Here is a 13856-nt window from a genome sequence, read left to right on the forward strand (position 1 = left end):
CCTTGAGCCAACTGGGAGGCTCAGGTTTCAAGTATCTCCATCTTAGAAGAGACTTTCACTGTACATTTCATTATTAGAGGGCCTTTGGAGTGTTTTCTCAGAACAAAGGAATTCAGGGGTAAACCCTAGTGTCATCCACTAGCAATGCAGGGAAGTGCTCACAGCTTTGGAAGGACAGGTTTCCACTCGCCTTGCTCAGGAGCGCACAGACCTTGGAGGCAAGTCCTGGCTGGCACTCAGGCTCTGGGAGCAGCACAGCCGCTCTGCCCAGGCTGCGCTGCCGCACGGAAAGAGGGAGAGCTTGGCCCTGGCCTGCACCGGGGCAAGGAAGGGCCAGCTCTCCCTCCCCTGCTGGTTCCAGGGATCCCTTCCTGTCCTCATCACATCCGGAGGGTAAGAGCTGTAAGACCTGGATTTGAACCTGCTGTGTGGTTGAGGCAAGTGGCTTCCTTCTGAGCGCTCATTTCTCCACCTGTGAAATGGGAACACTCAGGCAGTTGTGGTGTCGAGCGGTTAAGAGTGAGCTCGAGGGAGAACATTGAAAACTGTGAAGGCAACTCAAATGGAAGAGAGAGTTAATTTGGGATGGAATAACAGGATGGCGGCCCCTCAAACAGGAGGCAGTTCCTTTCTCTCACAGAAACAAGCAGACTGATGCTTCGAGGTAAGCTGAGGATGCTGCCTAGGGCCACGGGATGCAGCCGGAAGCAGAGGCAGGGTGAGAACCTGCTCCCGGGTCCCTCTCCCTCCCGCAGGTCCGGCCTTCTTTTTTCCAATTATGCAAGACCTGGAAAGTCTCAGCCTCACAGAGGGAGAAAGGAACTGAGTGAGTCAGCAGGTCTAGCCAGCCTCCCCCTAGCTGTGTGACCATGGACTTGGGCTTATTCAGCTGAAGTGGGGATGATAACACCTGCCTCGCCCTCGCAGGGTTGTTTGAGGATGCAGGGCAGCATGTGACGGTCGGTGGAAACGATGGCCCGATCCTTCTCTTCCTTAGACTTTAGCTCAACGCTGGTTGAAACTTTCTCTCTATGAGATGATAAAAGCAACGTGGTCTTTTGGGGAGCATTTACCTAGAAAACCAGATCCCAATTCCTCAGGACTAAGCTCTTCTGTCCCCAAGTTTCCTCCTCTTGTGCTCCAGAATCGTCTAGATAATAGTTCTCAAACAGGGGCGATTTTGCCTCTCAGGGGCAATGTCTGGAGACTTTTTGTGTCACAATTGGGGGATGACATTGTCATCTAGGAGGTAGAGGCTATTAAAACATCCTACAAAGCACAAGAAAAACCCACCCACCTGCTCCCAACAAAGAATCATCTAGGCCAAAATAGCAATAGTGCTGAACTTAACACTCATCTAGACAAATTCTGAGTGCCTACCAGTGACTTCTTCCCAGCTGGACCCCAAGGTGGGTGGTGAGGGGGCAGCAAAGATGCTCTGCCCATCCTTTGAAGCTCACCTTTTTTCCCTACTGGAGTCTCTATGAGCAACACTCACTCAGGCTTACTGAGCTGGGGATTGAAGTTTAGACAAGTCAAGGGAACAAAACCCCAAAATGCCAAGTCATTCTTAATAGGCACTTTTAAGAGTACATGACTTCTGCCAATGTCTACAATGACTTTGATGGATTGGTTCTCTTTCAAAACCCTTTGTTTATCTTTATGATTGGTTATCTTGGAAATTAACAGACATGCAGTACATTCTGACAGCACTGTTTCTGTTAATAAGTAATTTCCAATACTAGACTGAGTCAGGGTTAAAAAAGAAAGAATTCAACATGAGTATCTGAAAAACTAGAAACTTGGCTAAGCAATGATTTAGATGATTCTAGGAGAATGAGGTAAAGTGGGCTTAAAAAAGAAACTTTACTGAGATATAATACATAGACCATACAATTCATCATTTAAACTTTATAATTCAATGGCTTTTTGTATATTTGTAGATTTGTGCAACCATCACCACCATCAATTTTAGAACATTTTCAGTTACCCCCTACCCAAATAAATTCTTTAGTGTCAGTACTCACTCCCTATTCCCCCGTCTCCCCAGCCCCTGGCAACCACTACATTTCTGTCTCTACGAATTTGCTTATTCTGATCATTTAATACAAGTGGAATCATATAATACGTGGCTGGCTTTTTTCACATTGCGTGTTTTCCAGGTTCATCCATGTTGTAGCATCACTTTTTATTGCTGAGTCATTTTGCTCTATGGGTAGACCATACTATGTATATCTACCTGTCATTTGATGAACTTTTGGGTTATTTCCACTTTTTGGCTATTATGAATACTGCTGTTGTGAATGTTCGTGTATAGGTTTTGTGTGGACATGTTTTCACTTCTCTTGGGTATACGTTTAGGAGTGGAATTGCTGGATTTGGTAACTATGCTTCATCCTTGAGGCACTCTTTTTCAAAGTGGCTATACCATTTTAAAAATTATGGTAAAATACACATAAAATAAAATTTATCATTTTATTTTTAAAATTATTTTAACTTTTTAAAATTGAGTTATAGTCATTTTACAATGTTGTGTCAATTTCCAGTGTAGAGCACAATTTTTCAGTTATACATGAACATACATATACTCATTGTCACATTTTTTTTCTCTGTGAACTACCACACGGTCTTGTATATATTTCCCTGTGCTATACAGTATAATCTTGTTTATCTGTTCTGCATATGCCTGTCGGTATCTACAAATCTTGAAATCCCAATCTGTCCCTTCCCATCCCATGCCCCCTTAGCAACCACAAGTTTGTATTCTATGTCTATGAGCCTGCTTCTGTTTTGTATTTATGTTCTTTTTTTTTTTTTTTAGATTCTACATATGAGTGATCTCATATGGTATTTTTCTTTCTCTTTCTGGCTTACTTCACTTAGAATGACATTCTCCAGGAGCTTGCATGTTGCTGCAAATGGCATTACGTTGTTGTTTTTATGGCTGAATAGTATTCCATGGTATAAATATACCACATCTTCTTTATCCTGTCATCTGTTGATGGACATTTAGGCTGTTTCCATGTCTTGGCTATTGTAAATAGTGCTGCTATGAACATTGGGGTGCAGGTGTCTTTTTGAAGTAGGCTTCCTTCTGGTTATATGCCCAGAAGCGGGATTACTGGTAAGTCTTTTCCTAGTCTTTTGAGGAATCTCCATACTGTTTTCCACAGTGGCTGCACCAACCTGCATTCCCACCAGCAGTGTAGGAGGGCTCCTTTTTCTCCACACCTTCTCCAGCATTTGTCATTTGTGGACTTTTGAATGATGGCCATTCTGACTGGTGTGAGGTGATACCTCATTGTAGTTTTGATTTGCATTTCTCTGATAATTAGTGACATTGAGCATTTTTTCATGTGCCTATTGATCATTTGCATTTCTTGGAGAATTGCTTGTTTAGGTCTTCTGCCCATTTTCGGATTGGGTTGTTTGTTTTTTTTCTTATTATGTCGTATGAGCTGCTTATGTATTCTAGAGATCAAGCCTTTGTTGGTTTCATCGTTTGCAAAAATTTTCTCCCATTCCTTAGGTTGTTGTTTTGTTTTACTTATGGTTTCCTTTGCTGTACAGAAGCTTGTAAGTTTAATTAGGTCCCATTTGTTTATTCTTGCTTTTATTTCTATTGTTTGGGTAGATTGCCTAGGCGAACATTTTTGAGATGTATGTGAGATAATGTTTTGCCTATATTTTCTTCTAGGAGGTTTATTGTATCTTGTCTCATGTGTCTTTGACCCATTTTGAGTTTATTTTTGTGTATGGTGTAAGGGAGTGTTCCAGCTTCACTGATTTACATGCTGCTGTCCAGTTTTCCCAACACCATTTGCTGAACAGACTTTCTTTATTCCATTGTATATTCTTGCCTTTGTCGAAGATTAGCTGACCAGAAGTTTGTGGGTTCATTTCTGGGCTCTCTATTCTGTTACATTGGTCCATATGTCTGTTTTTGATTTCTTTACACTAATGATGAATCAACAGAAAAAGAAGGTAAAAAAAAATTCCCTTTAAAATAGCACCCAAAGTAATAAAATACCTAGGAATAAATCTAACCAAGGAGGTGAAAGACTTATACATGGAAAACTATAAACCATTGATGAAGGAAATTAAAGAAGACTTAAAAACATGGAAACATATCCCATGCTCCTGGATTGGAAGAATCAATATTGTTAAAATGGTCACACTGCCCAAGGCAATCTACAGATTTAATGCAATCCCTATCAAATTACCCAGGACATAGTTCACAGAACTAGAACAAATCATAATAAAATTTATATGGAACCACAAAAGACCTAGAATTGCCAAAGCATTACTGAAGAAAAAGAAAGAGGCAGGAGGAATAACTCTCTCAGACTTCAGACAATACTATAGAGATACAGTTATCAAGACAGCATGGTATTGGTACAAAATTTTATCATTTTAAATTGTGCAGTTCAATGGCATTTAGTATAGTACATTCTCAGTGTTGTACACCATTGCCACTACCTAGTTCCAGAACATTTTCATCACCCAAAGGGAAACCCTGCCCCTGTTAAGCAGTCACTCCTCATTCCCCCCTCCCCACTGCCTTTTGTAACCACTAATCCATTTTCTGTCACTGTGGATTTGCCTACTCTGGATACTTCATAGAGACAGAGTTATACAATAGGTGGCCAAGGGAAGGTAATAGTTCAGTAATAGAGCACATGCTTAGTATGCATGAGGTCCTGGATTCAATCCCCAATACCTCCATTTAAAATAATAATAGTAAATAATGATAATAAAAAGATAATAATGATAATGTACATTAGATGGCCTTTTGTATTTAGCTTCCTTACTTAGTTTAATGTTTCAAGATTCATCCACTTTGTAGTATGAATCAATATTTCATTTATTTTTATGACTGAGTAATATTCCATTGTAAGGATGTACCCCATTGTTTTAATCCATTCATCAGTTGATAGATATTCGGGCTTCCACTTTTTGCTTTGTGAACAGTGCTGCTATGAGCATTTGTGTAAGTTTGAACACTCGTTTTTGGTTCTTTCAAGTACATACCCAGGAATGGAATTGTTGGGTCATATGGTAATCTTATGTTTGACTTATTGAGGAACTGCCAAACTCTTTTCCACAGTGGCTGCGCCATTTTATATTCCCACCAGCAGTGTATGAATGTTCTGGGGAATATAATCCCAGCAGGGTTAACTTTAGAGTTAACAATACTGTATTATATGCTTGAAAGTTTCTTAGAGAGTAGGTATTAGATGTTCTTACGAGAAAGAAATGGTAATTATGTGATGTGATAGAGGTGTTAACTATCCCTACTGTGGTAATCATTTTGCAATATCTGTGTGTGTCAAATCATCCTGTTATATACCTTAAACTTACCTATAAATAGCTAGTATTTATTGAGTGCTTACTGTATGCCAAGAACAATTCTATGCACTGTACATGGGAATCTCTTACTACATAGATCCTTCTGCAAGTGGTGTATTTTATTCACCACTTTTCTGCAGGTTCTGTCCATGGTCGTTCATGTAAGCTTCTTTCTTTCTTCGTAGCTGTACTATGTGAATATGTCACTGTTCATTTAGCCTTATTCTTGTTAATGAGCATTTAGGTTGTCCTTTTTCCTTTTTTAACATTAAAAATATGTTTTAAAGTTCTTAAAATCTGGGTCTTCTCTGTAGTCTTGTCTCCCCTACCTCCCACAAACATAATGTTTAAATTACACGAAGACCAGGAGGCCTCTCCTCCCAGGACAGACCACTGCCCATTTTTTCCTGGGGTCACCTCCTCCAGGACAGTGACCATGTCTTGGGCACCTTTGTATACTTAGCCAGTGCCTGGCTTATGGGAGGTGGCGATACACTCTTCTCAGCTGTTTTGAACACCAGACTATGTACTGTTCCCAGACTACCCCAAGGAGCTGGTCCTTCACTTATGCTGGTTTCTCTGCCTAGAATGTGTCCTCCTCCAAACATGTTCTTTCATTCATGTGTCCTTAACAATTTATTCATGTCTTTAGTAGACCACATCTTGTTACACTTAAATGATTTGTTTGTGTTTATTTTCCCCTCAAGGCAAAGAGTAGGTCTTGTGTTCCTCTCTATCCTTGGTAACTAGCATTGCACCTGTCATATATTTGTGGAATTAAGTAAACACAAAAGTGTCTATGAGAAATAACGTTTTTTTTTTTAATTTTTAAAAACTAGAAAATAGAACACACAGAAAAGTATATCAAATACATATGCTCATTTTAATAGATAAATATAAACTGAGTAAACTCCCATAACATTCACTCCAGTCACAAAATAGATGTGGTCAGTGCCAGACACCTGCTCTGGGTACCTGCTCTGTACCCTTTCTACCCTTGTTCTGATTTCTGTTGATGATTATGTCCTTTTTTTTTATTATGGTTTTGCTATCCAGCTGTGCATCTCTAAATAATATAGATGAGTTTTACTTGTTTTGGTACTTTATATAAATAGAATCATACTGGGTTTGTTTTCCCCTTGCTTCTTTTGGCCAATTTTATGTTGAGAGATTCGTGTTGTGTGTTCTTGCAAGTTGTAGTTTGTGCATTTTCAGTGCTGAGTAGCATTGCATTGTGTGAATATGCCGCAATTTTATTCATCCATTCTGCTGTTGGTGGACATTGGGTTGTATCGAGCTTTTGACTACTGTGGACAAGGGTACAATGAACATGGTTTTACATTTAGTGGGATTCTTTAGTGTACATATCTAGGGGTGGAGCTGCTGTGTTTTAGGGTATATATAACTTAATTTAAAAAAATAACGAGAAGGGGGGAGGGTGTAGCTCAGTGGTACAGTGCGTGCTTAGCATGCACAAGGTCTTGGGTTCAATCCCCAGTACTTCCATTAAAAAAAAATCTAATTACCTTCACCCGCCAAAAAATAAAAAAGGGGGGGAAAAAAAAGAAGAAGATAACAAGAAACATTATCCAAAGCGGCTGTATCACATTACATTCCCATCAGCCTTGCAGGAGAGCTCCTATTGCCTTAGAGCCTTGCCTTCAGTTAACACTGTCAGATTTAGCCATTTTTGCTAAAACGTTTGCTACATTGTGCAGTGATATCTCATAATCTTATTCGGTATTTCCTCGAGTGCTGAAGTTATTGGTTATCTGTACAACTAAAGAGCGTGAGGATCTTTTCACATGTTTATCAGTCATTTGCCCATTCAAGTCTCTTGCCATTTTTGTATCGGCAAGGGTAAAATTTTTATACTGGTTGTTTGTCTGCTTGTAAGAGTTATTTATGTAATCTGGATATTCATTCTTTGGCAGCTACTAGGTATGGCAAATATATTCTTTCAGCCTGTGTCCTGTTTTTTATTTGAACAAATTACAATGAACATCTTTGACTGTGCCTTATTGTACTCTTATGGGAATTTCCATATGGTAGATGCGAGGAAGTGGACTTGCTGGGTCATGTACATTTTATTTTATCTATCTATCTATCTATTTATTTATTTTTATTGAAATATAGTTGATTTACAATGTTGTATTGGTTTCTGGTGTACAGCAAAGTGATTTGGAGATACATATATATATATGTATGTATATATATAATATATATTCTTTTTCATTATGGTTTATTTCAATATATAAATATTTTTTTATTTCAAGATATTGAATACAGTTCCTTGTGCCATACAGCAGGACCTTCTTGTTTATCTACTTCATATACAGTGGTTTGTATCTGCTAATCCCAAATCCTAATTTACCCCTCCCCCACCCCTTTCATCTTTGGTAGCCATAAGTTTGTTTTCTATGTCTGTGAGTCTGTTTCTGCTTTGTGAATAAGTTCATTTGTATCATATTTGAAAGTCCACATAGAAGTGATATCATACGGTATTTGCCTTTCTCTGTCTGATTCACCTCACTTAGTATGATAATCTCTAGGTCCATCCATATTGCTGCAAATGGCATTATTTATTATTTTTTGTGGCTGAATAGTATTCTATTTTTAATGTATATGTGTGTGTATACACACACACACACACATACATATACCACATCTTCTTTGTCCTTTCATCTGCTGATGAACATTTAGGTTGCTTTCATGTCTTGGCTGTCATAAACGGTGCTGCTATAAAAGTTGGGGTGCACATATCTTTTCAATTTAGAAATTTCTCTGGACATATGGGTCTTGTACATTTTAAATGCCAATAATATTAAGACTTCTTCTCCCTTCAGCAATGTATAAGTGTACTTTTTCTTCAAATTCTTGTCTACACTTACCTTCAGATTGAAAGTTTTTGCCAACTCAATAGGTGAAAAAAATCTCAAGGTATTTTAATTTACATTTCCCTCATTAATTATTTATTTAAACATCTTTTTTTTTTTTTTTAAATGAAGTTGTTTGACCAGTGAAGAAGAGACCTGGACTTGACCCCCCTCACTTACTAGAACTGATGCAACTTCTGATCACATCAGCTCTTTGAGCAACCCCACCATATTCTTGACTCAGTGAATTTGTTCTTGTTGCTTGCAGTATTATTGGCTCAAATACTGGGGAGATCTCAGGGTATACTGGTTAGATATGGCTTGTTCCAGGGCTCAAACCATGACCCCAGGACCCATTTTTCATCTGTAATTCTTGTGTCTGCTTCCTTGGTGATTACAGCCTTCTCAGGGTCATGATACCCCAGCATTGGGGGCTGTGGCCTGAGTCCTTTCCTCAGGATTCCTAGTAAGGCGCCTCTGCTTCACTGGCTCTCATTAAGTCACGTGTCCATTTCTGCACTAATCCCTGTGGCCAAAGGGATGAGATGTGCTGAGTAGTTGAAGCCTGGGTTGCACGTTCGATCCCACAGTGGCTAGTGGTCCCTCACCTGAACCATGTATGAGAGTCCAGGGGAGGTGGCCGAGATGAGCCTCTCTCCAGGGGCTCCAAGTCCAAGAAATGCCAGTAGAGATCAGATGACACCAACGTCTAAATAAAATGCCACTGCGTTAATTTAGAATTAGAGAGAGCTCTTTAATGTGACAAGAACACTTTCACTCCTCTGCAGGAATGTTCCTGCCCTCACCCCTCACTCATGGGTGTTTTAACGGGTTTGTGGGAATAGTTCAGGGGCTGAAATGCCTCATTCATAGCTGAGAACCCCTTTCCAGGGCCCCGTCTACCCACAACCCCCAGATCCATACCACCTTCTCCTGGGCGGCGTGGGATACCCTCTGCAGACCTGCCCCGGGTGTCCTCTGGGCCCCTCCTTTGTGAGCTGCCTTCTTTCTGTGAGTGCCCCCTATTGGATACTTCAGTGACTGCCTGTCAGTCTGTTTCCAGCACTACTGCAACCTTTATTCTGGCCCTCACCTCCCACAAACCACAACCGTCACCCTTACTAAACCCCTAAGCACGCTGTGTATCCTCACTTGGCGTGATGTCTTTTTCAGTGGTTGTAAACAAAGGGCCAATGACCACAGTGAGGAAAGCCATAAAGTTCACCAGGAGAGTCTACCCCAGGGTCCACTGCAGTCAGAGCTGGACACGTCCCGGGACTGCTGAGTCCTCAGCAGGTCCAAGGGGATCCAGCTTGGTTAACTAGCAGCTCTGCCACCAGACACGGTGCCACTAGAGGCGGGGGTGGCTGGGGACCCGAACAGCAGCTCCTGTTACTGAGGACAGTCACGCAGCTGCAGCGGCAACAGCACACTTGGAGTTCTGCCTTCCCCACGCCCTGCTCTGCTCACTCTCATGCCTTTGCACACGGAACGTGGGACACGAGCAGCCTCGATCCCACATGCACACGGGATTCTGCGTGGCTGTCAGTAGCAGTGAACGGGGAACAGAAATGACAGCTGTAAGCGGGGAGCAGAGGTCAGAAAATGACCTTGGGGCAAACGTGCGGCTGTGAGGCTGGGATGGAAATAAGATTCCGAAAAAGAGAGCACAGATGTGGCTGTTGGAGGGGAAGTAGGAGGACCAGGACTTTGGAGACGTTCACGACTTCCTGAGCAGACTGGCGTCACTCCCCAGAGCAGGACCCAAGAAGTTGCACAATGGCCCCCACATTATGTACCCCCTACTCCGTTCTGGAGGAATCTGTCCTTATCAGGACTTAGGTCTGTAAGTGGCCTTGGAGAAAACGCTGCACATAAACTACGAGATGAAATAAAGGTCCAGATTAGTGGACACCTCAGGCCCCAAACAAACCAGCAGAAGACTTGAGCATCCAACAGACAGGAGAAGAATTCAGAGAGCCTGATCCGAGGCCAGGGGACGGCTCCCTCCTGTCCCATGATGAGCAGGCCCTGGGGGTTGGTGCTTTCAGACACCGCCTTGTCACTGCTAAGGGTGGTCTTGCCCAGGGACGCTTGAGATAACGGTAGCTCTTATTCCACAAGGCAGATATAGAACCTCCACCAACCCTTCGGTTGTCTTCATCAAGGATCGCTGCAGCTGCTTCAAGCAGTATCTCCTTGAAGAGTCATGAGAGGTGTCCTGGGGTGGAACAAGAATGAGACGGACAGCCAGCGTTGTCCCCGTTGAGGGAAAGCAGCTTTTGCAATGTTGTCTGTTTTCCTGGATGTGTTCCGTGTTCCCCATGATGGGGAAAAGAGTTTTAAGAGCTTTCAAATAGGGTCACCTACAGCAAAGAGGTTCTGTCTGGGGACGAGGTCATCAGTGACTCCTCAGAGCTGGGTGTCAGTCTCACAGAGAACGGTTCACAGAGAAATAGGTGATCCAAGGAAATGGGAGGCCATGGCTTCACTAGGGAACTGGATGAAAAGCAAGAGAGTAAACTGGAAAGCCCGCAGAGGGAGCACTAGAGTCAGATGAGTTTTCCCAAGATAAGAAGGGTTAGTTTTTATCTGGAGAAAGTTGAAGTGGTAAAAGACACAGAGATTTATTCTGTAACGATTAATGTAAGGAGGGGACAGTGCCTCCAATTACAAGCCATTTTGTTGAAATGGCTGAGAGATAAGATAAGGATGGCGGAACAAATGTAGGAGGCACAGCCTGCCCCGCAGTCAGTTGCTTCTGGCTCGGGCCACCGCGGCCATGGGACCCCAGGTGCTGGCTGGACTGCTGCTGTGCCTGTGCGCCGGGCCCTGGGCCGAGGGCGGGAAGGTGCTGGTGGTCCCCATGGAGGGCAGCCACTGGCTCAGCATGCGGGAGGCCGTGCGGGAGCTCCACGCCAGGGGCCACCATACAGTCGTCCTTTCTCCAGAGGTGAACATGCACGTCAAGCCAGAGGACTTTTTCACCACGGAAACCTACGCTACTCCGAACACGCAGGACGAATTTGATTATGTCATGATGGGCCAGGTGCATGTGCTATTTGAAAGAGTAAATTTTCTAAAGATGTTTTGGAATGCGATGGTAGGCTTGAAAAATGCGTCTTTAATCTTTCAAAGGTCTTGCGAGGCGCTGCTGTCTCACAAGGATCTGATCAGGCGCCTGAATGCCAGTTCCTTTGATGTGGTGTTAACTGACCCTGTTTACCCCTGCGGGGCAGTGCTGGCCAAGTACCTGACCCTTCCTGCGGTGTTTTTTTTGCGTGGCATTCCGTGTGACTTCGATGTTGAGGGCACAGCGTGCCCAAACCCTTTCTCGTACGTTCCTAGGCTGTTAACAAGGAATTCAGACCACATGACATTCCTTCAAAGGGTCAAGAACATGCTGTACCCTCTGGCCCTGAAGTACATTTGCCACGCATCTTACACTCCTTACGAACGGATGGCGTCCGAGCTTCTTCAGAGAGAGGTGTCGCTGGTGGAAGTTTTTAGCTCTGCGTCCGTGTGGCTGTTCAGAGGAGACTTTGTGATGGATTACCCCCGGCCAGTCATGCCCAACATGGTCTTCATTGGGGGTATAAACTGTGCCAACAGGAAACCACTATCTCAGGTCTGTATTGGTGCTTTTATTCCGTCCATGTTCCAAGTGCAACCCATTTAAAAAAGAACTTATATTCAGGTACTTATTTATCTACTGATCTTTCTAAATATTTCCACCTCTCAGTCTCTTGCTAACAGTCCTGGGTGAGCTAAATCGTTAAAGAGTCTCCAGTAGTGTGGTGAAGGCTTGTGATGGTCTTTGAGAGGAGTGACAGGAAGGGGTGAGGGTCTGTAATAGGTTTGGGAAGCAATGGTGTGATTCAACCCAGACTGCCCTTTGGTAAAGGCACCACGTCGTGGTTGTGCAGTTTTCTCCAGCTGAGCAGGAGCGGAGAACTTGAGCCGTGAACTCATCCACCGGGGTTTTTGCTTCATGGTGTTCAGTAGCAGGATTTAAGAACTAGCAAATTGCATTTGTTGACACGATAGTTCTTAGTGGTGTAGTGTTGGAAGGGACTGAGGTGTGGTCACAGGAGACCTAAACACCCAAAGGAGGCAGAGGTTTCAGAGAGGTCGAATAAACTAAATGGGAGTGACACAATGGTGGAGAGAGAAGACGGGGTTCCTGTGATCGGAGCAAGAGATCACCGAGTCCAACTTTTGAGAGATGGAACCGTGCTGACGAGGTGTCTTCTTCCCGAGAGTTGGTGTCTGGTGTGTGATGTGGGGATGTACCAGCGTTGGACTGCATGTCTTCTGCTTGGGACACTGAAGTCATTAAGGATGGTGGGCAGGGCTAGGGAGGAGATAAAACTGAGGCTATAAATGTAATGAAGGTGGGGGTAGGGATGCTGAGAAAGGAGTCTCAAAGGGAAGGGTTTGTTAGGAAGGGTCGACCGCATCACCAGACCTATCCCGCCACACCCCACCCCAGGTTTCCGTGGCGGTAACAGGGCTTTCCTGATCATTCCAGAGGCATCTTACAAAACCCCGGATGTTTGGGTTCAATTGAAATAGGACTCTAGGGGGCTGGATTTGCTTCTTAATCTACCGAGTTAGCCATGTATTTTGCCCGTTTATGCCATAGTCATTGAATTGATCTTAACTGCTATGGCTTTAAATGTCTTCTAGGTTTTGTATTTTTACTGTCGTAGCTCTGTTTATTAATGTATATATTATTTTCAAGAACACCGACTTCATTTTCCTTTTTTGCTCACAACACAGATAATCAATTTTTTTGTGTGTTTATTTTTTGGTCTGTGTTTCTGTTTAGTTTGTGTTGGTGGGGGGAGGTAATTAGGTTTATTCATTTAATTTTTTAATATCGAGGCACTGAGGACTGTACCCAGCCCCTTGCGCACGCTAAGCGTACGATCTACCGCTTGAGCGCTGCCCTCTTCCTGCAAAGGATCTGACCTACTTGGTTTTCTTCTTCCTTGAAGTGGTGCATTTGTCCCGTTACACAATCTGTATGTATCCGTTAGATTTGTAAAAAGTGAAAAGTCGGAAGGCATTTAAAAATTATTGCCGCTGTTTTCCTTCTAGTTTTCCAATGGGAATATATTGTATGGAGTTTGACTGCATTGGTTCAAGTCTTCACTCCCATTTTTCTAGCTGCATGACCTTGGGTGGGTGACCTAAGCATTCTGGCCTTAGTATTGCCACACTGAGCACACAATAAATATGATCCATTTTCGTGATTTAGAAGATGCCGAGCAGGACAAGGTATGTCATCTGGAGGCATTTAGATAGGTTTGTGCCAATTATTTGTTACACGACAGATCATTTACATTGAAATCCTCAAGTATCATAACAGGGTATGCACACCGTTGTCATGTTTGTTCCACTAAATGGTCTTTTACTTTGAGATTTTATCACTTTTATTTATTTGGCTTGGTTTACCCGTAGATATCACTCCTTTAAATGTTTATGGAAATTGATCTCAAACTATGAAAGATTGAAGTCTAAATCTTTTATATGTGTGTTCCTTTTCCTTCTTAAGATTTAGGATGGGTTGCATTATCTTATTGGTGTTCTCAAAAAAAAAAAAACTCTAGGATTTGTTTATTCTGT

General features: G+C 42.6%; 2 protein-coding genes across 2 annotated transcripts in view; both read left to right on the forward strand.

Moving 5' to 3' along the window:
• The window catches only part of LOC105105244 (UDP-glucuronosyltransferase 1A1), a 93043-nt gene that overhangs the window by 22290 nt on the left and 56897 nt on the right, over positions 1-13856 (forward strand). The gene's annotated exons all lie outside the window — the stretch shown is intronic.
• On the forward strand, positions 10970-12221 carry LOC135321232 (UDP-glucuronosyltransferase 1A3-like). Its single transcript, XM_064485435.1, has one exon. It carries the CDS (start codon positions 11008-11010, stop codon positions 11902-11904), a length of 897 nt encoding a protein of 298 aa, XP_064341505.1. The 5' UTR covers positions 10970-11007; the 3' UTR covers positions 11905-12221.

The sequence above is a fragment of the Camelus dromedarius genome, chromosome 4 (genome assembly GCF_036321535.1).
Source record: "Camelus dromedarius isolate mCamDro1 chromosome 4, mCamDro1.pat, whole genome shotgun sequence".
NCBI classification, from domain to species: domain Eukaryota; kingdom Metazoa; phylum Chordata; class Mammalia; order Artiodactyla; family Camelidae; genus Camelus; species Camelus dromedarius.